The 24,822-nt window shown below is 41.7% G+C and overlaps 1 protein-coding gene across 1 annotated transcript in view; it reads left to right on the plus strand.

The window, feature by feature from the left end:
• The first annotated feature begins 5,300 nt into the window (after window positions 1-5,300).
• The window catches only part of HS6ST3 (heparan sulfate 6-O-sulfotransferase 3), a 152,868-nt gene continuing 133,346 nt past the window's right edge, over window positions 5,301-24,822 (plus strand). The window contains exon 1 of the mRNA XM_083435852.1: window positions 5,301-6,520. Coding sequence (XP_083291978.1) covers window positions 5,895-6,520 — 626 coding nt within the window. The 5' untranslated portion in view covers window positions 5,301-5,894. The remainder of the gene's footprint in view (window positions 6,521-24,822) is intronic.

Below are 24,822 nucleotides of genomic sequence, written 5' to 3' on the forward strand. Positions count from 1 at the left end.
ATCGTGCGGAGGCGCAGCAGCAGCAGCAGCAGGCCCCATTAGCTAAAGTGGTACCTCAGCTTAAGAACAGTTTCAGGTTAAGAACAGACCTCCGGAATGAATTAAGTACTTAACCCGAGGTACCACTGTATTTAGACAAATAATGTACAAGAGTGGCAAGGAAACCAAGAAACAAAAGTGTATATATATGAATTGAATCTAATAGTCCTTGAATAGTTGCCGCCCAGTCAATATCATCATTCAGGTAGTAAACTTTAGCGGAACACTGTGTCATATTCTCAACTCATGGACGCTATTAATTTTCTTCTGCTTAAAGTAATTTTAATTATGATGAAGGTCCTACTACTACTAATAAATAATGACATGTTCAAATTGGGTACTTTTGATCTGTTTGAGACATAGAGTGCGTATTGTATGAATTGTATGTAGTAAGTTTTGTGTGGATTAGTATATTTTGTAGTTTTGTAAACAAGTAAACAATGAGGTGAAAGAGGAGAGCGCAAAATATGGTCTAAAGCTCAACATCAAAAAAACGAAGATCATGGCCACTGGTCCCACCACCTCCTGGCAAATAGAAGGGGAAGAAATTGAGGCAGTGAGAGATTTTACTTTCTTGGGCTCCATGGTCACTGCAGATGGTGACAGCAGTCACGAAATTAAAAGACGCCTGCTCCTTGGGAGAAAGGCGATGGCAAACCTAGACAGCATCTTAAAAAGCAGAGACATCACCTTACCAACAAAGGTCTGCATGGTTAAAGCCATGGTTTTCCCAGTAGTGATGTATGGAAGTGAGAGCTGGACCATAAAGAAGGCTGATTGCCGAAGAATTGATGCTTTTGAATTATGGTGCTGGAGGAGACTCTTGAGAGTCCCATGGACTGCAAGAAGATCAAACCTCTCCATTCTGAAGGAAATCAGCCCTCAGTGCTCACTGGAAGGACAGATCATGAAGCTGAGGCTCCAATACTTTGGCCACCTCATGAGAAGAGAAGACTCCCTGGAAAAGATCCTGATGCTGGGAAAGATGGAGGGCACAAGGAGAAGGGGACGACAGAGGACGAGATGGTTGGACAGTGTTCTCGAAGCTACAAACATGAGTGCCTGGCGTGTTCTGGTCCATGGGGTCACGAAGAGTCGGACACGACTAAACGACTAAACAACAACAAACAATGAAGGTACATCTAAAAGACTGTTTCCACAGTACAGGATGGTATAGTCCCAGTCATGCCCCCCCCCCCATGGCACAGAAGACGCATGAACAAGAGTTTGCATTGCCTTCCCACTTACCTAGGATGTCTGCTCCACCTCTGATGCCACTACCCACTTGCAGAGGGACATAACATTTGAACAATACCTACACATTTAAAATCAGAAGTACATAGGCTCAGATTGTATGGCTGATTCTGAGTCTTACCTGAAAAACCAACTGTGTGATCTGAGTGTATGCATGCTGTAGTTTTTGTATATGGGTCATGTATGTGGTTGGTGGCATTGCAGGCAGATGTACTGGGTGGGATAGGAAAACAGGTGCCCTTTTTCTTACTCATGTAATAAATGGAAGTAAATGGGGCTCTGTCATCTGATCTGACCTATTTTTTGGCTTCCTGATTCACCCAAACTAGAAACTGTGGATTTAAGCTAATAGCCAAATGCTCTAGCTTAACTGGTTGATGGATTGCAGCTGAAAAATATTTTGGCAGAATAATACAATTAAAGAAACGTTTTAAAACCAGTTGCACAACAGACAATCATGGGGATAAAAAATTATTGCTAAAGCTATTTCTGTGTTCAGAAGACATGATTAATGAAGGAGTCTTAATAAGGTTCAACCACTTAGTATAAATCATAGTGACTGCAGTATACTTAATGGTAAGGGTTACATTAAAGGGAAATAAAGCTGAAGCTTTATCAGCATGTGCGGTAAAAAGAAAACTTTATTTGTGGAAACAGATTTTAACATATGAGGGAGGAGGACACCAAGATAACCCTGATCTTCAGCCGAATGCTAGCACATCAGACAGGTACAGGAAAAAACTGTGACATGCCGCACAATCCTATGCTAGTCTAAGTGTTAATAAGCTAAATGAGATGTACACCCCACACAGGCATAGCCAAGGGGGGGCAGGGAGGGGCCTTCCCCCCCCATCAATAAAAATCAATATAAATACATAGATAACTGAGGTTCTGCCCCCCTAACAAAAGACCTGCCCCCCTAGAGGTCCAGGTTGTGCTCTTAGTTGATTTTTTAATGCACTATTCACCATGCAGTTATCAGAACAAAAACCGTGGCCAGCAGATATACACCTCATCCATAAACAACATTTACAAAGAAAAAGCATCCATTAATTTCAATGCAATTTGCTTCCAAACAAGGAGCTTAAAAGAATAACCTATTGATATAAATGGGACTTACTTTTAGAGAAATATGTTTGCAATTTGGATGTTAATCCAAAACTCTCAGCTTAAATGGCTTATTTATTGGTCTGCTGCATGCAGAGGGCAGAGGGGAGAGCTGCAACCTTTTTACACAGCTAATTAAAAATCAATTAACTGTGACCAAACTCTGTCTGTGTACAAGTAGTTACATGCAACTATCAGTGGCTTTTGATGGAGACATGCATCCCTATTCCCTACACATGAAGGAAAGAGTCTGAAAGTGCTGCTGTAAGCTATTGCATATGTAATGGAAATGGATTTATTGCTTCAGCCTCATATTTCCCTTTATTATTAAATCATTAAAGGTCTCCTAAGTTAAATTCACACATGGAAAGATATGTGCTTGTGTAGCAGAGAGAGTATGTACAATGGGTGTGTATAATATAGAATATTGATTTTTCAGTTGGTGAGCGGGGACCCACTGCTACTGGATCACAGGTCGGTTGCAGTACCAGCACTACTGCAAAAAAAGTTACCAATTAAGACATAAGTCCCCCAGTGGTATGTTTAAACTAAAGGTTAGTCCTCAGTCTGAAAAGACTGAAGTCTGCCCTCCTTGAGTTACTAAAAATGTAAACTTTTTCCTTTAAGTGATTTGAATTCTGCACCCATGAATTAAACCAAAATATCAGCAGCAACTGCTTAATCCTCATCAATATGCCCTCATTAATAAGAATAATAATTAATAATATAATTTATTATTTATACCCCGCCCATCTGGCTGGGTTTCCCTAGCCACTCTGGGTGGCTTCCAACAAAGTATTAAAATACAGTGGTCTGTTAAACATTAAAAGCGTCCCTAAACAGGGCTGCCTTCAGATGTCTACCATAGCCATTCTTGTGCTACAGAAGCCTAGATTAAGCATGCTGAGGGCCATTGTGTGATGGCAATGAATGCGTCTAGTTTGAAAAATTAAAGTAGCAGCCACGGAGGGTCACATCAGGATCAGGATTGCATTCTGCAGGGTCCCAAGGGACAAATAGCAGCTTCAGGAGAAAAACATTCCAGTTAGGGTTGCCTTATGTCCAGAATCTCCCAGATGTAGCTGGGATTTGGCTGTTGGAGACAGCTTCTGGGTGGAAATCACTTCAATGTCCGAAGCTCAACAACTTTTGTGTCCGGATTTTCACTTTGTGAAATATGGCAACCCTAATTCCAATGGCACTGCACCATAGAGGTTGATCCCTCCCTCCCTGCATGCCACAAACCTAGGTTCCCCCTTGCCCTGCCACCTGCCATTAGCTGCTGTTTAAACATATAAAAAATAGACATGTTAAAAGCAAACACATAAATAAGATAATTTCTAGTTGGGCCCTGAGTGAAAATGGAAGAGAGGTTTATTTTCCAAGGAATCCATGCTTCAGTTAAAACCACATTCAACATCCCAAAATTGGTTTAAACATGTCTTTTCAACTGCTGAGGGAAGTGGTGGACTCTGATCCAGATTATGGCTGTCAAACAGGATAGGAGATTTAACCCTCCCCCCTTCCATTCTTCACTGAAAATCCCTGCCAAACCTGCTATTAGCAACAGAGGGGAGAATTTTCAGCAATGATATAGCATGGCGGTAAGGATTTAAATCTTTTACTCCCCAGTGCCATGGTCCCACTCCCTACCAGATCACTCCCCAGTTTTGTTTTTGTTTTGTTTTAATGTGGGGACTCCCAAGCATGAGATTGAGAGATGCATTGACACCAACAGCTTTATTCTACACTGTTAGTTGCAAACAATGGGTTTAGCCATGCTGAACATACCATACAAAGAGACTCAGTGGCTGCAATCCAGTAAACATTTATTTGGGAACAGGTCCCCTTGATCAGATATTGAACAAATGCTTTTGTGTGAGTGGCTTGTATGCAGGTGTGGCCTGCAACTAAAAAGATCCTTCAAAGTAATAACCCAAAGACCCATTTTCATGGCAGAATCCAGAGCCAATTGCAATGGGAGATACTAAAGCCCCAAAATTAGACTGGGGGCCACTTACCAACAGGAAAAACCATTCTGGATGAACCTTATACCCTCTACTAAGGCATGAAAGTCCATTTTATAGTGTTTGGTGAAGGATGATGGAGATGCCCTGCAGATTTGTTGAATGCTAATATTAGTAGCCAGGGCTGCCATGGAGGAATGGGCAGTTTCTGTGGATGTTTTGTGGCTCACTGTATCAATTTCATCTAGCCTTCACTGACTGCTAAATTTGTTTGGTTTCAATAAAGAGGGTTCTCTGTATGAGCAGGCTAATGATTAATAAACAAATATACACAACATATCTAGTTTGTCTCCTCCGTATTTCCAACTGCACATTATCAGCTTTCCAACTGCACAGTTTCTGCCTTGTGTATTTTGTGCCCAACTGTACACTGAAAAGAAAAGAAACCTTAAAACAGACCACTTCAAGTGCAAACACCTTGTGCAATCAGGGTGCTGGTTTCTTTGAGTGCCTGGAGAAAACTGTATTGCACAGCTGGAAGGAACCACAAGGGTCATAATTCACTACAAAAACATTGATTGATTGATTGATTGAATTTATATACTGCCCTATATACCCCGAGGTCTCAGGGGGGTTCACAAAACAAGATCAACATATAAAACCACAACATATATAATCAAAATAAAAACAACAACCAAATAACACCCCCCCAAAAAAAGAACCACATTTCAAAAGGGCATAGGATGTCAATCAAATCAACCAAAGCGCTGGTTATTCTTCTCCTCCAGCCATAGCAAGTGACACGAAGAAGAAGCATCTTCGCCACGTGCAAAGACCCAGCAGCTAGTACCACTCACTTTCCCGCTCCCCACCTTCTATCTACTGCGCTTGCGCAACGCAAAACCCGTCGGCCGCCCAAGTCTATAGGTGGTGGGCGGGGCCTGGGCGGAGAGAGCCAAGAACTATCACCCCGCCTCCTTTCGCCGTGGTTTCTTATTGGCTACTACTGCCGGCGAGCTGAGCTCCGCTATTGGCCGCTTAGGAGACCCTCCCTCCGTTGGTTGGCTCGCAAGCGCGCGAAGCTGCCCCCTTCCCCCCTGTGAAGAGAGAGTGATAACGGTCGCGCGCGAGGCAGTAACGGACGCGCGCCGGCGAGTGGGAAGAAGCGCCGGGGTCGCACCTGGTGGGGACGCCTCGCGCTTTGCCTCAGCGGCTGAGGCGACGGTTATATGAGGGAGTTTTTAAAATATATATTTTAAAGTAAATGTCCTCGTCGTCATAACTACCGCGGAACGAAGCTCTCAGTGGTTGCCGTCACAAAGCCGCCGTGAGGGGATGAGGCGCAGCCCGTGATCTCTGACGGGGCGCGGGGCTCCCTCCCGCCGCAATGGGGCTGCGGGGGCACCGGAGGCAGCCGAAGCCCCGTCCGCCGCCGCCGCCGCGGGTCTCTCGCTCTCCCCAGCGGAGCGTCCCGGAGCTCCGGGGAGCCCGACCCGGAGAGTGAAGGGAGCGCCGACACCGCGCGCCATGGAAGAGCGGCTGCTGAGCCGCTGGCTGCTGCTGCCGCCGCTCCTGGCGCTGCTCTTCCTCTTCGTCCTCTACCAGTACGCCTCTCCCGGCGGAGGCTGCCTTAGCGCGCCCGCCGCCGCCGCTGCGCCCGATCCTCCGGCCGTTTCCCCCTGCGGCGGCGCCGGCGGGCACCCGGCCCGGCGGAGACAGCGCTTCCCCGGGGACCCCGCGGGGCTCCCGTCCCGCCCGCCGGGCTCCCCCGGGCGCAGGTCCGCCTTCGGCCTGTCGGAGCTGTGCCGCCGCGCGCGCTTCGACATGCGCGGCCGCGACGTGATGGTGTTCCTGCACATCCAGAAGACCGGCGGCACCACCTTCGGGAGGCACCTGGTGCGCAACATCCGCCTCGAGCAGCCCTGCTACTGCCGCGCGGGCCAGAAGAAGTGCACTTGCCACCGGCCGGGGGCCGCCGGCGCTGCTGCCACGCCGCCGGCAGGCGACAAGGGGGACAAGGGCGACACGTGGCTCTTCTCGCGCTTCTCCACCGGCTGGAGTTGCGGGCTGCACGCCGACTGGACCGAGCTCACCAGCTGCGTGCCCGCCGCCATGGAGCGCAGGGGGGGCTGCCCCGCCAACCGCACCCGCAGGTTAGTCCCCTTCGCTGGGATGGGGGTGGGGTGGGGAGTGGATCACACGGAATTGCAGAGATCCAGCAGTTCAAGATCCGCTGTAAGTTGCACCCATCCGAAAGAGCTAGCCTAGGCAATTTCCTTTTGCTCCAGGGAGTTTTGGGAGTCTTCTGCGACGCATTGCTGCTTTTCGATCCAGCTTCAGGTTTTGCTCAGCCAGGTGTACAAATCGGCTTGCATCTTGCCTTAGGTGCGAGGAGGCTCGTGGCTGTTTGGTGATCTCGATTTTTGGCATCGGTTTCTTGGCGCCCCGGGACAAGCGGTTCCCGAGGCGTGACTCCTTGCCATTTGAAAACCAGCGGTGCTTGTGGCTTCGAACGGCAGCTTGTGTGTTAACTCCGTAGTGTTTCATGCCGGGCGAGAAGCTGGCTGGAATATGCATAGCTGTCAACTTTCAGATTTGAAAATAAGGGATCAGCAGCCTCGAAAATAAGGGATCAGCAGCCTCACCTGTCCCGGGGACAGTCTACGGGATATCCAACAATCCGGGATAGCAGCGGGAAACGGCGCTGGAATAAGGGAATTTCCCGCAAAAAAGGGGAAGGTTGACAGCTATGATATGCAGCGCTAGGGGAGTGATGCTGTGAGCATTTGGCCTAATGGGATGAACTCCTGAACGTTGTTATGTGTGTTGAGTTGTGAATAAAACAGTACATGGTAGTTGGGGGGGGGGGCAGTTTCCCCCACGCTTGACTTTGTATCTCAGCCCACGACTACCATGCTCCTGTAGAGCCTAAAAGTGATGTGCAATGCACATAGCCAAATTACAAAACAAAAGGTGCTTCACTCATGACTGTTTTGCTACAAAGTTAGTGTTTTTGCTGATCAAATCTGCAGTTGTATTGCTTCATAATCTGAATTGACTGACTTGTGTCAGATTGGGATGAAAGGTTCTCGAATATTTCGGTTTAAAATATTTTTAATTGGATACCAACAGTGTTATTTCAAATAACATTGTTTCAAATACTAGGGCTGTAACTGTGTGCAAACTTATTTTTGAAGAAGCATGCATTGGCTTGGGTTCCATGTTTCTCGCCACTTGTTGGCATCATGGCTTAATTTAAAAGTAGCTGGCGCTACCCAGTTAGATTAAAATTATTAGTATTGAAACAAATGACTCCTTCAGTAGGGATGGGGAACCTTTGGCCTTCCAGGTAAAAACAGATACTCCCCTCTATTTTCTTTTTAAAGAAAACTTGAGGCAAGTTCTGCTGGTGTGATTGTAGTCTCTTTTAGCCCCTTGGTGGCAGTGTTGTGGGGTGGGGAGCTGGAGACTTTTAAGAAGTTAGCAAAGTTAAAAAACCATTAGGGAGTTTACTGTATTAATATGAGCATCAGTTGAACTGTAAAGTTGTAAATTGATTTTGGGGATAGAGAGATAGTGTAGCAATATGTAATTCCCCTAAGGTTTTTGTTACACTTATGCAAGTAGCATATCATTTCACCCTTCAATGAAATTTGTGAGCCATTCTCTGCAGAACACCAGAATTTAAGATACTACAGCAGTGGGTCTAACTGGCTATCTCTCTTGCTCAGCCATGCACCACTTGTACTGTAGACTGGTCATTCAGTACCTTGCGGAGAGTAAAGACTTGGCTAAGGTCGATGATGATAGGGAAGCGTCTTAATGGGCTATGCTTACTGAGTGTGCACCGAAAAACTGTTTTGGAAAAAAGGAGGAATTTGAGAAGGAAGTGCTGAAAAGGTTTTCAGCATATCCAAGAAAACTTGTTTTAGTTTAGATTTTTAAAAAATAAGATGGAAAAAGGTGTCATTTTTCAAAATATACTCATTAACATCATGAAAGGTACTCCCTGATGTTTATTTTTAATTTACCTTCCTAGTTTTCCAATGACAAGATTTTGACAGATTTTTTTCTTAGCACTTGGGGGTGAAAAGAAAGTAATTTAAAACTGTTGTTGAAACATTTCATTCCTAATCAGCTAGACTTAGTCAGTCTTTGGTTGTCCCCCCCCCCCCACCTAAATCCTGGCTATGCCCATGATCCCTACAGCAGATAAAACTGTGCTAGGTTTGATTAGATGTAAGGGTGCTTCCTATCTTCCTACAAAAGAATGCAAGTGCCTGCCACAGGGGTAGCTCTTCAAATGATGCTACCCATTTGCTATGTTTTTATTTGGACTCCCTTATCAAGGTTGAACTCTGGCTTTGCAGGATGAAAGGATACAATGCAGAATAGATCCAGGACTCCTCATCTGTAGAGGTTAGTGATAATGCCATGGGAACAGAGGGAAAAGAAACCGGATGATATATAGTATTGGTAGGCAGCTATGCTCACTACTATACTACCAACGCCATAGTATATAGTATTAAATCATTGAAGTGAATTCACATCTAGATGGAATATCAGATACTATAACTGCAAAAGAACTGCAGAGTAAACAGTCCTTATCAGCAGGAGCAATGCATTTTAAGTCAGAAAGGAGTGGCTTAGATGTATGAGGCTTTAATTGTTGAATCAGGATACTAGTGTTTGTTTTGTGGCTCTCTGGATCTCTCATAATATGAGCTATGGAGCATCTTGTTGAAAGCCACCATGAACATGGCAACAGTTCCAGTTCAGAGTTCTTTTACGATTTAATTTAATTTTGTTTTAGCGTCTATCAGTACAACAAAATGGCCATAACAACTAAACTGAAGCAGAGTAGCTTATAAAAAGAGTGCTTTGAGTCATGATTTGCCCTTTTTCAAATTGCAGGGTGTCAGAGTTGTTCCCTATTCTCATTTCTTCTCTACTCTGAAGTGTCACCATTGGACTGCCATGTCGAGTGGTAACAAAAAGCAATTGTCCTCACAAAGCAAAAATTATGTGAAAACCCTTGAATACTGTTGCAGTGACTTCAGAGCATGGCTGAGAAAGTGGGTTTTGGAGCATCAATATAGAAGTACCTACGGGATAGACCAAAGTCTTCTAGGCTATCCTTCTTAGATACAAGGGCTGACGAGGGTGTAGACTTGTACCCTTGCATAAAATACATCAAGAAATCTAGATTTGAAATGGCATCTACAAAGAACTAAATACACACTGTGCTCAAATTTACACATTCTGTGTAAAACTCAAGATATTGCTGTGCTACTGTCATCCAGACTTGATCCTTTTGCTGTAAAATCTGGAGCGTACTGCTAGGTGTCATTGCTAAGTCTCTTTTCTAGACATTTGTCCTTTAAGCCTTATAAGTTTACAACCAGATGCTGCTCTGTGCTATGTATGAATGTTAAAACAAAAGAACATCACCTTTGAGAGTCTGTCTGCTGAAGCAGTTTTGGTGGTGGGCAACTGGTTGCTTTTCTACTCAAAATCATACCATTGGCACCAATCGGAGTAAATAAGTGCCTTACAAAAGTCAAAAATAAAGCATTTTTAAGCCTTCTATTGAAAAATTAATTCTACAGATAACATTAATAATACATCCAAGTGAAATGACAGTGGCCTTTCAATATTACCCTCATTAAAGGAAAGTTCAGATGTGCAGCTTCTTTAATATATATGACATACAGAGGATGACCACAGGAAATTATCAAAACAGTGGAGTCTGATGTTCCAAACTGAGAGGAATTGTGGACTGTGTAGCTCTAGGTTTCCATTTTTAAAAAATCTATAAGCTTAATTGAGTCCCATCAGAGAAAATGTTGTGTGGGGTATAAATGAATTGAGTGTGTGTGTGTGTGTGTGTATTCTTCCCATCCACACGTTCCACGTCACAGCTTCCTGCTGGTATGGTGCTTGCTTGTCTTCTGTGACAAGGTATTATAAATTTTCAGGCATAGGAAAGAAATTACTTGAAAGACATGGGTGCTATTGAAACCTAAAATAGCTTACTGGATCCCAGCCAAAACGTTATTGGGCATCAGCAGAGCTAAGCACCTTTAGGTCCCATTAATTTTAGTGGGCAGATTAACCATGTGTATACATTTCTCTCCCACTTAAATCAGTTTAACTGAAACATGCTTAATGTTGGCTGTATTATGCCCATTATTAGTATTTTACAAACAATTAACATAGTTTTATTTGTTTTTTATTCTTACTCTTTTTCATTGTAACATTGTAACATTATGAAAAGTTTTCTGAAATGTTTTTAAAATTAATGCAACAGATTCTAAGTATCTTTTTCTAAAAACAACCACAACTACATAATCCTTTTAATATTATTGCTAAGTTCTTCCAATGTTTTCTTTGCACTTTTTAGTATTTGAAGGGAAATACATGTCAAATTCAAGTGGATGCTTCATAATATTTGTGTAGTATTTTTTCCACATTTTATAGGCCCATAATTTTTCAATCTTTACAGAGCCTTATATTTCCACCCTGTTTTCCCAATGCTGTGAACTTCATTTATAGGTTATAATATTTACTAGAGCTTCCATACTTGCTTATTTGTTTATTTATTATTTACAATGGGGGGAATGCATTAGCATTTTGAATTTTAAAACTGTTCGATCAGTGCATTCCACACTACAATGAACTACGTTAATTCAGTTTTAGCAATGTATTGAAATTAAGATTGCTCTAGTGGTTAATGAATAGTTTGAGAACTTGTGGTACTACATATTAATCATTAAATTAATGAGTTATATAAGAGTGAAAAACAGAACTTAAAACTTTTGTTCAAAATTTTAGATTATTGAATAGTTCAATAGCAACCAGTTGTTCAAACAAATCTGTTAGTTATACTTGGAGTACATCAATTGAAATCAATGGAATTAAGTCAATTGGTATGCTCTGAATATGCCTTAGTTGGAAATCTCTCATATTGTATTCTGGAGGAAATGAAATTAATTTTAAGTAAAAGTGATATAAAATTTTAATTTTTTTACGATAATACACATTTCAAAAGGATGCACTAGCTGACATGTTAATTGTTATTGATGATAATAATAGTTGTTGTTATTATAATAATTATACTGTGTATGCTAGTTTTTGCGTGCCCATATTCATTTTGCTTTGTTGTTTATGGAAATTTTAAAAGACATAGGAGTCATATGATATGTATTTTCCCCCCAATGCAAATATTATCTATACAGGAAAGGTTTTTCCCAAGGCTGTAGCAGTAGAGAAAGGTTTGAATTCCAATGCCATATCTGTTATAATGCAGGAGAAAAGAAGTTGTTAGTCTTTAAAATGCCACAAAAATGTTATTTTTGCTTTGACCGGCTTACACAGTTACCTGCCTAGAATTTGTAACTATAGAAGACACTAGGTATATCCACATGGAGTTAATATTTGAAAATATTTGAACAGGGTGAACGTTGCTATCACCACAGAAACTGCTTAATATTTTTCTATTTAGATGCTGGTTCAAACACTTCTTTCTGTGTGGATACCCTGCCCCTAATTATATATATATATAGGTTCTTAAAATACTTAGAATCATAGAGTTGAAAGGGACCCAAGGGTCATCTAGTCCAACCCTTGGCAATTCAGGAATCTCAGCTAAAGCATCCATGACAGATGACCACCCAACCTTTGCTGATGTTTAGTCAGAATTTCCTTCCTTGTAATTTGAATCTATTGGTTTGGATCCTACCGTTTGGAGCTGGAGAAAACAAACTTGCTCCATCTTCCATGTAACAGTCCTTGAGATATTTGAAGATTCCCTTCAGTCTCCTCTTTTCCAGGCTAAACATACCCAGCTCCTTCAGCCTTTCCCCATAAGGGCTGGTTTCCAGACCGAGTTACTTATCTTCCTTAAAAGCAAAAGTGTTCTGGGTGAATTCTTAGTTGCACTAATTTGCTAGTATCTTCAATGGCTTGACTAGGCGGTTCTGACTTTAAAAATAATTCCCAAGAAATAAAGTATGTCTCTCTTGTAACACTTCATTAACAGCTTAGCTGTTTGTTTGCTTTCATAGATTTAATGGTCTTCATTTTTACTGTCTGAAATGCATGGCAAACTCCAGTGATTTCAGCCATCAGAAATAACGTGAGGATTATCTCACTCCATTACTTCCTTCCATTATGTGTGTGAAGCTTGTAGAACTGTATTGCTTCCAGAGGGGAAAAGAAAGCAGTGTTTTGTGTTTCATTTGCTAAACAAATGAGTTATAAAATGAGGTCCCTAGTCCGTGAGCCCCCTGAGGTTATTTAGTTTGTCATATCAGTATGGTGCTTTTCAGTGATGACTGCTCCTATAATGTTTTCAGGCATACAAAGCTATAATTTATTGCATTTATTGCATTGCAATAAATGGATTATGAAACCATTTAATATAAAGGGCTATTGACAACAATAAACATTGTACAAAACTTATTATATACTTTTAAATCACTTGAGTAACAAAAATACTTCTTTTCGATTACTAATACATTCCTTTGAACACTATCTTTTGCACAAAATAATGTGTTTAGTTTCATGTCCCATGGGGAATCCTTTTGAGCAACAACTCTAAATCTGCAAATACAGACAGATTTGGAGACCAACAGTACAGCTGTCCAACTGTTGCATAAAGTCAGACTACTTATAAATAATACTTCTTGGTTTATTAAATATGCCCTAAGTAGTGTAAGCCTTTACTGTTGGGATTTGCAAGATCTTTGCAAATTATATTTTAAAACTTAATGGTCTTAAGGGAATATTTATCAATCTGTTCTTCTGTGTTTGCTTACTGAACCATAACAATATATAAGATTATTCTATAGCTGTGGAACTTGGCATTTCACTTACTTTTGAGACTTTTTTATTTTGTTTTTCTTCCCTTAAGTTCATTCCTACAAGCTTTGCCAAGAGAGTTTTGAAAACGAGTGGGTGGGATATACATTTGAAAAAAACAACAATTTTGATGCCATAGAAGTCTGTGCATATAGTTTTTGCCATTTGTGGCTGAATATAAAAATGCTCTAGAAGCAAACCAAAGAGCCTTCAGAAGCAGTTATTTCATTGGACTTACCTTTTTTCTCCTGCTACCGAACAGCCCTCCAGAGCAGATTCTCAGGGTGCACCAGAGATAGGGGCTATAGCCTAGAGGGCAATCTTTTCTACCAATGGTGTCCATTCTTCTTGTGGATGGATACATTTGAATTTCCCCCTTTCTTTCATGTTTTTCTGTCTTTTTCCTTAGTTTCCTTCTATCCTCATCATTATCTTTCTGTGTTTGTTTTTCTTGGGATGATCTGTTTCACTTTTATCAGTTATAGGGATTGGGGGAAACTTCAGCAAACAGTCAAATATTAGGTGCACTCACTTGAATTTTTAAGACCTGATAATATATTATTAATGAAGAAGTCCCACTGCAATGTGTCCCATTGTGGGAACATTCATATACTACCTGGACTTAACATTGATCAGAATGAGCTGTGAACTCTAATTCTGTGTGCAGAATTGTGAAAATCTCCCCAGTTTTCATTTCACATAGTTGGTACATTTCTAGTCCTGGGGTTTGCAATGAAAATATATGCTAGTAGTTGGCAACTGGCAGCCTGCCCCCAACTCTGACCTCAAGAATTTTGCTAGCTGATCTCTTATCAGTGGTGTCTCCCCAGGACTCAAATGCTGCTATTTTAACTTTACAGCTGCCTGCGTCTAGCAAGCCTTACATTAGGAAGGAAGAGGAGAAGGAAATGGTAGCAAACCTGCAGGCATCTTCTATTGGTTCATATTACAGGGCAGAAGCAATAGGAAAAGCTTGTGTGATTGCCCAGCAGTTTTCTTTTTAATCTAAGCACCATGTTCTTAGAAATGTTTTTGAGTGAACCAGCTTTAAGATTAGGAGTTTGATTTATTGAAGCCAGTTGGCAAGCTGTGTGGTTGCTAGTGCAGCATCTCAAGTTTAGAGATGCCAGCAAAGGTCAGTAGGCTTAAGCCTGGAAACATGCCCCAAGAGCTTGGTAATGCTTACCTCCAAGGCAAACAGCAGAACTTCAAAAGTCTCTGATTTCTTGTCTGTCTGGGTGTAAAACCAAAGTCAGAGCGGATTTTACTCACTGGGGATGTTGAGTGCAGAGCAGAGTGAGGGGGGGCACGTGTGTATTTTCCTAGGCTACTCCATTGCTGGAGAGTTAGATACTAAGTCTGTTGCTGTTATAAACAGCAGGTGCACTGAGGTGAGTTCCACTGATACAGTGGAGGAGATGCGCCAGTTGTGCAGATCAGAAGGAGCTACGAAGGGTGAGAAGCCCACCAGGTATGCTCAGGAGTTTGCTAACACAGCTGTTGCAGATTTAGCTGTGGTTAATGGCTCGACACAGGTCTTGGAACCCGAAGTCTTGAAAGGGGTACAGGGGTTGTCCTCAAAGGATGGGAAACCACGCCCAAAGGCTGTAAGCGTAGACACTGTTTCCTTGGAGAAGGAAGCTGGACCACATCCAAAGGCTGTGTGTGCCAACACTGATTCCTCAAAGAGAAACAAAGGTAGGGTTCAAGTCCCAACAAAGCCAGGTGTGAAACTTATTGATAGCCATGAGAGCTATGACGCCAAGACTAGTCAGAAGTGCAAGATGGTAAGGCCCAAGGCTAATCCAGTTGCAGGTAGTTCCAAGGGTGGAATGGGTGATAGAGGTATACTGTGTGTATGACATCTGTATGGTTGCTGCAGTTTCACTGATGACTTCACAGATCATGAATTGGTGGAGGATGTTAGAATTCCTGCTCCATTATTGCAGTCATGGGATTGTTGTCTATCACATGACGGTGTATGTTTTGACTCCACAAAGTGGGAAGTGACAGAGACAGGATGTTTGTGTTACTGTGTTCCGTGAAGTGGGACTATTGTCCTTTGTTTTTTCTCTTTGCTGAGAGGGAGCCATGTTGCAGTGCTCCATGTGTGTTTATATGTAAATAAAGTAGATTAGCCAAAATGCTGAGTTGCTGAGGTCCGTTACACAAGCTGCGAAGACTCTGCCAATGTCTGTTGGCTTCGATCGCTGTGATGTTCGGGCAGAATAAAGCTTTTGAAGCTCCCGAATGATCAACCAGGAGGGAGGGAACATGCCAGTTGGGCATGTGTATCTGCCAGGGTCCTACTCGAGAGTAGGACGAGCCTCTGACAAAAGTAACCGTACCCCCATGTCAGGGTCCTGAGACAGGGTCCCACCCCCTTCTGCAGTTTGTTGCATTTCCATGCTAGGTATGGTGGTGGTAGCACTCATATGTATTTGTGCGTGCTTGGTGTTCCCTGTGCCTCTCCTCAGTGATAAGATGGGCCAATGGCCAAACTAGTTCTAACCAATGGATTATGAGCAGTTTAGAAACCTGCTTGGTGTTGGATGTTAAGGGAGTGTAATGATACATTTATAAATACATTGCAGCATCAGTCCCCATTGTCTTCTGAAAGCTATTGGTCTAATGTATGAAAGACACTTCAGGGAATACAACCTCATAGAGACATTCAATGTGCAGTGGTTACAGAAGTTGCATTGTGTATGGGAAAACAACTGGGTTGTTTTGCAGAATGTAAAGTCTAACTCATGGAGTTGTGATTTTTCAATGCAGGTGGTGCATTGCTGTCAGTATATATAAAATAAAGCTTTAATTTTTTTTTACATTTCAGTATTCAAAACATGCCCTTCATGCTGAGAAAAGAATTGAATCCCCCACTTCCCCCAAACATCATCAAATGAATCTGTCGATCAAGAAAATATAATATACTTGCTGTAGATGTGTGTTTTACACTGTGGAGAGTGAATTTAACAAAAGAATATTTTTACATTGAGCTTCTAAATCTGCAGTCAAATGTTGCTTCTTTCTCAGGTTTTTTTTTAATACTGTACTTCATCTCAAATATTTGGGAGGTTAAGGTCATCTCAACATGACTGTTAAGAATTTGTGTTGACCTGAAGCACAACACTGAAAGATAACAACAGCTACAGCTTTTTCATAGTTCTTGATGTTAATTCCACAGAGTTTGTATAAAAGGATAAGAAAATAGCTCATTTTTGCCACATATTCTAGTTAGTGCAGCTTCGTTCATGCATGATGCAGTAGCATGAGAGTACAGAAAAAGTTTTGGGGCAGATGGGGCTCATCAACCTGGGAAGGTAGTCCATCTATTCTAGGGGAATGAAAATTCTGATTCTAAGCCTCTGCCACTTTGCGGCTATACTCATTCATAAGAGGCTTTGGGAGTAAACCCCGAGGAAAAGTCTGTACCCATTGCCTTGCAGGACATCTTCAGATGGTTTCGTCTTTGTGGTATGATGATCAGAAGGTAATGTACATTGAACGGTTGTTACAACAAAAAAAGCAACTACTCTATTCCGAACTTAAAAATGGAAAGCGTAATGCTGGTGGTCAACAAAAGAGGTTTAAAGACTGTCTCAAGGCGAATTTTTAAAAATGTAGTATAAACACTGACAACACTGGGAAACTGGCCTGCGAGCGCTCCAGTTGGAGAATAGCCTTTACCAAAGGTGTCATGGGCTTTGAAGACACTCGAACTCAGGACGCAAGGGAGAAACATGCTAAGAGGAAGGCATGCTTGGCAAATCCACACTGTGATCAACTCCCACCTGGAAACCTATGTCCCCACTGTGGAAGGATGTGTGGATCCAGAATTGGCCTCCACAGTCACTTACGGACACATTTTTAAAAACGTGTTTATGGAAGACAATCTTTCTCGGCTTCGAGTGATCGCCGAAGAAGAAGACAACAAAAACTACCTTATTGTGTTCGGTTACCCGCCACCGCCACAAAAAAGCATTGAAGCATAAACTTGAAGTACACTGGGTTTTGGGTAGGATGGGGAACTTAGCTAGTCCTTGTTATGATATTCCTATTTTGATTAAAAGTAGTATCTTACTAAAAATATATGAAGAGTTTTGTGAGTGTGTACAAACAATTGCAACAATTCTATAATATAAAAAGCTTTTTGATTTGCATCAGAAAGAGAAGTTAAGAAATGACCAAAGAGGGCATACTTTTTTTCCTCAATCTGTTTGGTCCATTAAGAGGCCAGAGGGTGGCAGCAGTGCTGCAGGATCCATCTCCTTGGGGCATTTCTACACTTTGCTGAAGCTGAAGGCAAATACAGAAAACAAGCCTCTTTCCTTCCAACATTTGAAGGCCATTTGTATCTTATTGATATTTTTTTAAAGAAGCATTTGCTTATAGTATGTAAGCCCTTGTGATTATGCACCATCAAGGATGCACTTATATTAAGTTTTCTTTAATGTTTAGATATGTTGTAATAGGTTGGGGTATGGATGAATTTCAGTAATTCTAACTGTGCCATTACCCTAGGAGGACAACTTTAAGGATGTGCAGTTTATGAAATCTCTGCCATTTTTCATTCCTTTGCTTTTGGATGCACCACGTTAGCGAGCTGCTTCACTTTAGTCCATTGCCTGAAGCTTTCTCAACTGATTTAATTCTTGCTAGAGTCATCATTACCCTCAGGAGGATCAGGTAGAGCAGTGTAGTTTTACACTCTGGTGCATCCCAGAAAAGCACAGACTCAATTTCTATTTCTCTTTGGAAAAGAGGAAGATTGTTTCAGGGAGTTTTCGTTTCGTCTGTTAAGATTAGTGCAGTACATTCAATACCTACAAGTATAAAAATAAATAAATCTTCAGTTCTTCCTAGGATGCTGAAATAAACCAATACCTTTTAATGTTTTCAAAAATTATTAATATTTGGTAATAAACTTAATCATGCCGGGCTGGATAGCTCAGTTGGTAGAACATGAGACTAAGACTCTGAATCCCAGAGTTGTGGATTTGAGTCTCACATTGGGCAAAAGATTCCTGCATTGCAGGGGGTTGGACTAGATGGCCACAGTGGTCCCTTCCAACTCCATAATTCTATGAATCAATGTACAGGAAAAAAACCCCTAGTATTAAATAGAATTGTTGATATACAAGAGAAAACAATAGTACTGAGGCATTCAGATACTAGTTGCTGATGGATGATAACATATTATATTGGCTGTCTTAAAGCATACTTAAAACATACAAAAGTTTAAAACAGGCATAAACAATTAACATTATAACATTTAAACATTTAAAAAACCAACAACTCAGATGTCCACCAAGAATTTCCCATATGGTCCACTGGTGCCACACAAGTTGAAAACTTTGTACATTAGTACTCAGGAGAAGAAGAAGAAGAAGAGTTTGGATTTGATATCCCGCCTTTCACTCCCTTTTTAAGGAGTCTCAAAGCGGCTAACATTCTCCTTCCCCTTCCTTCCCCACAACAAACACTCTGTGAGGTGAGTGGGGCTGAGAGACTTCAAAGAAGTGTGACTAGCCCAAGGTCAGCCAGCAGCTGCATCTGGAGGAGTGGAGACGCGAACCCAGTTCCCCAGATTACGAGACTACCGCTCTTAACCACTACACCACACTGGCTCTTGCCAGAGAGATGGTATTTCTAGAGACCTCTGTGATCCATCAGTGCTCTGGCCTGCTGTATGAGGAGGTGCATTTCATTGATTTGCTGGCAAATGAGTGGCAGAACTGGGTTACAGCAAGCAATGATGCCCCAGTGCTCCATGGGTGGCTCCTTGGATATATTGAGCAGCTTGTGTTTTGGCAGCATGTACCCTGTGCTGTCATCCTCCTGGCACGCCATATTATTCTTCGGGGGGGGGGGTGTGAAGCAACCTATAGGCTGTGAGTTGCTGTTGATCCCCATCCCTCAAGCTGACCCAGGTACCCAGATGGGCAAGCTAGGCAGAACTAACACACATACCCTGCTCACCCAATCAAGTTTCAATTATACATGTTAGAAATCCCCAAGCTGGTTTCTGCCTTTGTCATTCCTTGAATAAAAGTATTTTCAATGTGCTCATATTAATCTAGGGGGTGGGAACATGTTTTCCTTCTAGGTTTTGTTCTGGCAAAAGTTTGGCATCTGCTGTGGCAGGTCCCATGAACCAGAGGTCAGATGGCAAAAGGCTTATTGGTCCGATGCTCTCCCAGCTACTGTGCAACTAACAACAAACTGACTCTGCTGTGTGAATGGAAAGTCTTTTGATCCAGCAGACACCTCCCCTAATAAGAGGCAATTTTTGAACATTTCCCCTGCGGCACCTTCCATCTGCTAAAAATCTGCTCCAGACATAGGGGACTCTCCAGTACAGCAAGTGGGCTCTTCAGCAAATAAAAGTATGGTATCTCTTTCTTTCATTCATGGGAGGCCACTTTTGGAATCAACTCAGTGACTGAACTTAGTATTGTCCCCATTCTCTGAGGCTTCATAAAGTAATAGGCCTCTATTATTCCTTAGTTGAGATGACATGTGAAATAATTGCTTGAAAATGATTAAGATAAATATTTAAAATCAAAACTAAAAGGGGCCTTAGATGCAAATTTATCACTTACAAGGTTTCAGCTTTGAGCACTTGAAAAGATTTACAGTTCTTCCTCAACAGTGGGTAATATAGTGAGATTTTAGACATTGCTTGAGTCTTGCTTGGGCAAAATCAGACTTGTGTTCTACCTATCCTCTCTCTGCAATGACCTGGGGAGATGCTACATCCACATTTATTTTACTTGAATGCAGAATTCTCTGATCCTGTAAGGAAAAACCCATTTTAGAGTCAGACCACATATCATGCATGAGCTCTGTGATTGGATCACCCAATATTCTGATTAAAAGCAGTCATGGTGGCTTCTGAATTTGATGGAGAGAGCTGATGGATGGAACATTTAGTTCTCCTCCCCCGGTTGTTTGTCCTACCTAAATTCTGCCCATTCTGAAGCTATTCACATCATTGAGAAAATAAATAAAGGTATTGCTTTTGAGGGTAAGACTGGGGGAGTGTGAGGCCAGCAAGGCTCATAGTTGGGAGCATAAATGCTTATTTTTTAAAGTTATTTTGGTTTGGGTGTGTTACTTAATAGGAAATGGAGAAGGTAAATTCTCCTTACAGTAACTAAAACAATTTAACAAACAAAAGCTATCTTATACCATATCTCAAAAAGGTTTTGTTAACATGCAAATCTATTTAAATTTAATCAATTAAAAGTTGGGCAATTAATCAACTGAACATTATTTTACCGGTTGACAGGCTTAGAAGTTACACCTAGACAATCGTTGACAGGCATTAAACATCCCCCTTGTTTCTTTAGGGAAGGACATTGACACATAATTTCCATATAGGGCTGATTGTTTTGATGGAAAACACAGCAAATGAAGAGGGTGAAGCTTAACTTTAAACAAGAAAGAGACTTCAAAGAGAAGTGTTAAAATGTTTCACTTTCAAGTGAAAGGCAGGCTTGAGAATCAATATCCTTGTTGAAGTGGGAAATGGCAGGTACATAAGAGCAAGCTTGTAAGACAGTGTGTCCCGCCGCTGCAATGATTAGAATGACAGAAGATGTAAGGAATGTAGCGAGCATAAGGTCTAAAATAGAGTTATAAGTCGGGGGGGGGGTCCCCCAAACCCTAGAAATTAATAAGTGGTAGGATTTTGATTATTTGGGATATGAAGGAAAAATACAAGCTGCAGAGGAATTCCTGGACTAGACCAGGCAAAAAAACAACCTGGCCAAGCTGAACCCTTGAAGAAACAATACAGGACTATTGGCAATGCAAGAGTACTGCCCTTCCCCTCTCTTCTGAGATGTGAACAGACAGGATTTGGAACGTTTCCATGCTATCTGGGCATGATGTCATAGGAAGAGTTTGGGGCCTTTGGCATGAGACTTGGAATAGCTGAAAAAAGGAGATCCATTTGGGGCAGGCTGGCTGAAGGCAGGTTGGGAGACATGCCTTGGACTCAAGTGCTGCACTGCTGTTGGGAACAAGTCTTCTTGAGATGGCCATGCTGTACTTCATGCAGACTGAGGGAGTATATCCGTGAATAAACCATACCTGGGTAAGGTAACTGAGAGAGTGGTTGCTGAACAGCTTGGTAGGTTTCTGGATGAAACATTGGCTCTGGATCCATTTCAGTCCAGCTTTTGTCCTGGTTATGGGACTAAGACTGCTGTGGTCGCCCTAACAGATGATCTCCATAGACAGCTGGATTGAGGTTGTAGCAGGAACCCCCCCCCCCAATCATTCAGTTTGTACAAACTTCACACACACTCACACTCACACACTACATACGCTACACTTCTGTTATAAATTCATAGAAAATCAACCATACATCGGATTTGCACTGTTCCACTTTTATTTTACTCCATGAAGGAAAGACTACAAAATGGGGAAGGTTTGATACAGGGCGCCATAATCCCTTCACCATACCAGCATGGACTGGAACAAAAGACAATGATCAGATCTTCCCTCAGGTTGCAGCCACAGCAAAGATGGCATTTTCCCATCTCTGCCGCATTAAGCAGTTGATCCCTTACACTTCTTGCCCTGATCTGGCCACAGTGATCCATGCGATGGTCACCTCCGGGCTTGATTATTGTAACTCGCTCTACGCAGGGCTGCCCTTGAAGCTGACCCAGAAACTCCAGAATGTGCAGAATGCTGCAGCGAGGCTCCTTACAGGGTTCTTGCCGCGAGATCACATTCATCCAGTGCTTTATCAGCTGCACTGGCTCCCGATGGAGTACAGGGTTATGTTTAAGGTGCTGGTTTTGACCTTTAAAGCCCTATGCGGCCTAGGACTCTTGTACCTATGGAACCGCCTCTCCTGGTATGCCCCGCGGAGGACCTTAAGGTCCATAAATAACAACACTTTGGAGGTCCCAAGCCTCAAGGAAGTTATATTGGTTTCAACTAGGGCCAGGGACTTTTCAGCACTGGCCCCGATGTGGTGGAACGCTCTGTCACAAGAGACTAGGCCCCTGTAGGATTTGACATCTTTCCGCAGGGCCTGCAAGACGGGAGCTGTTCCGCCTGGCCTTTGGCTTAGACTCACTTTGACCCCTTATATGGGATGTGGTATATAAATTTTCCCTTGGCTTTTTTGCTGGCCCATGTAGGACCAGCATGGATAGCTGGCTCGGGTGAGTATCTGATGTTTCCTCCCTTTATGGTCTTGATTTATGGGCTACTACTAAAATGAGGCTGTATTTTAAGCTGTATTTTAATTAACTGGTTGTTGTTGTTTTTCTGTTACATTTTATTGCAATTCATATTTGGTGTTAGTCGCCCTGAGCCCAGCCCTGGTCGGGGAGGGCAGGGTATAAATAAAATTTATTATTATTATATTATTATTATTAAATATAACTTAAAACAATGACAGCCTCTGCCTTGTCTTGCTTTTCAAAGGAGCACAGATGCCTGGTTAGTTCCTGGAACCCCCTAGAATCTTGGCTTGGTTTGGCAAAGATTGTGGGGGTAGCATCCAATTTTTGTAACGATAGTAAGGTTTGTAACAGTACAATCCTATATATTTTACTAAGAAGTAAGTCCCATTGAGTTCAATAAGACATATTGGTAAGTGTGTATATAGGAATACTGCCTAAGAAGACAATATGATGGGTTCTAGGGAAGCTAAAACTGAACACCACAGTTTCTTTTAGACTGGTTGTATTTGTTGTTTTGTGTCCTGGAGAAAAAGGTTTGCTTCTCTTAAATCTGAGCCTTATTTTCTCGTTCTTCTTCTGCTACAGTGAATATTTGCAGTTCAAGCACAGATGCCAGTAGCTGTAGTTACAGTTGCAATGCTATTGCATCAGTTGCAGAACACACAAAAGGCATCTACATTAAATTCAATGTGTACCTGAATTTAAACAGCATAATTATTTATACAAAACCATGTTTTAAACTTTCAATTTACTTTGTATGCCATCATTAGCTAGACATTCCCTTTCTCCATCAAATGCCTGTGTAAAACTTTCCCTTATTTTATACTGGGAAATGCTTCATTTCATAATTATTTATATTTATATTTATATATTTATATTTATCTAAGCAAGTCTTACAATAATTATGACACTGTATATCGCCATGTCATTGAAATGGCATGACATCGTGAAAAGTGTTTTAACTAGGCAATATGCCAGTGAACAAAAGTGCTACTAGGGTCCTTTACAATTCTTTCTTTGGTTGGACACTGTTCTTGAAGCTACAAACATGAGCCTGACCAAACTGCGGGAGGCAGTGGAAGACAGGAGTGCCTGGCGTGCTCTGGTCCATGGGGTCACAAAGAGTCGGACACGACTAATCGACTAAACAACAACAACACTACAATTCTTAGAGGCAAACTACAGATGATAGTAATTGTGTTGTTTGCAATCACATTGCCATTTCCCCTCATTTAATTATAGGTGTGGGGGTGATTGATATCAGACCCACGGTGTGCAGGGAGAGGAAGTTTAATCATTCCACGCACCACTATGATTTTAGCGAAAATCCCTTTCACACTGCAATTATTGATGCACAGAATAGAAGTTTGGTTTTCCTCCCCCCACAACAGCAGCATGAGGAGCGTGTGTTGATTTTAAGCATAATTGCAACTAGAGAAGAAGGGAGGATTAGACACAGTGTCATGAGTAGTAAGACCTTTCACTTTTCATAAGACGAGATAGTTAGATTGTTAACACTATACATTGGTTTTACAATCTTGTTATGCCAGTAAAATGGCTTCTCCTTTTTTCCAAGGAAAGGTTGACATTTTCTTTGTGTGTCCCAGCTCTGACTGCTTACAGAATGTACATTTAAAGCACATTTACACCCCCTGCAAAGAATCCTGGGAGCTGTAGTTTAAGGGTGCTGGGAATTGCAGTTACATGTAGGGTAAACTGTAATTCCCTTAATTCTTTAGTGGTGGAATGTACTTTAAATGTATGATTTGTGCACAACCACAGAGTCTGGATAACAGAATCTGCCAATAATTGTTCCAGAAACCTCTGGGATACTCTATCATGCCTGTTTTATTAGTTTATTGTAAAAGAGCTTGCCTTTTCCTATTAACATCTTAACACACTTTTGAGGTTTTTTGCAATTGGCACTATTCATGTGTGACCAAAGAACTTACTAAAAATGGAGTGTGTCTAATTCATCTTGAGTGACTTAAGAAGCTCATATTTCCTTATTTAGGACTTCCCTTTGGCAGGTATATGGCCTGGTATTGCTAAGCAGTTGTACTTTAAAAGAAGAAGAATGTCTGTTTTTATGTTTAACTATAGAAGCTTTTATGCACACACTCACCAAATCTGCTTATTTTGCGTTCTTTAAAAATGCCATTATTATCAAATGTTGAAGTTACAGTACTTACATCCATGCAGCTGACACATTGCATAAAATGTCAAAGATAATGGAGTCTGGACTTTGGAGATTGAAATGTCCTTTTCTCTTCCATAAAAATGTGAAAGTGTTTAGGCATAGGCTACTAGTAATTAACTAATATGAAATGCATTTAACTCATTTTTCAAAGGCTGGAAGTGATTGCTTGACATTTCAATAT

This window comes from Podarcis tiliguerta, assembly GCF_965153285.1.
Source record: "Podarcis tiliguerta genome assembly, chromosome: 4".
NCBI lineage: Eukaryota > Metazoa > Chordata > Lepidosauria > Squamata > Lacertidae > Podarcis > Podarcis tiliguerta.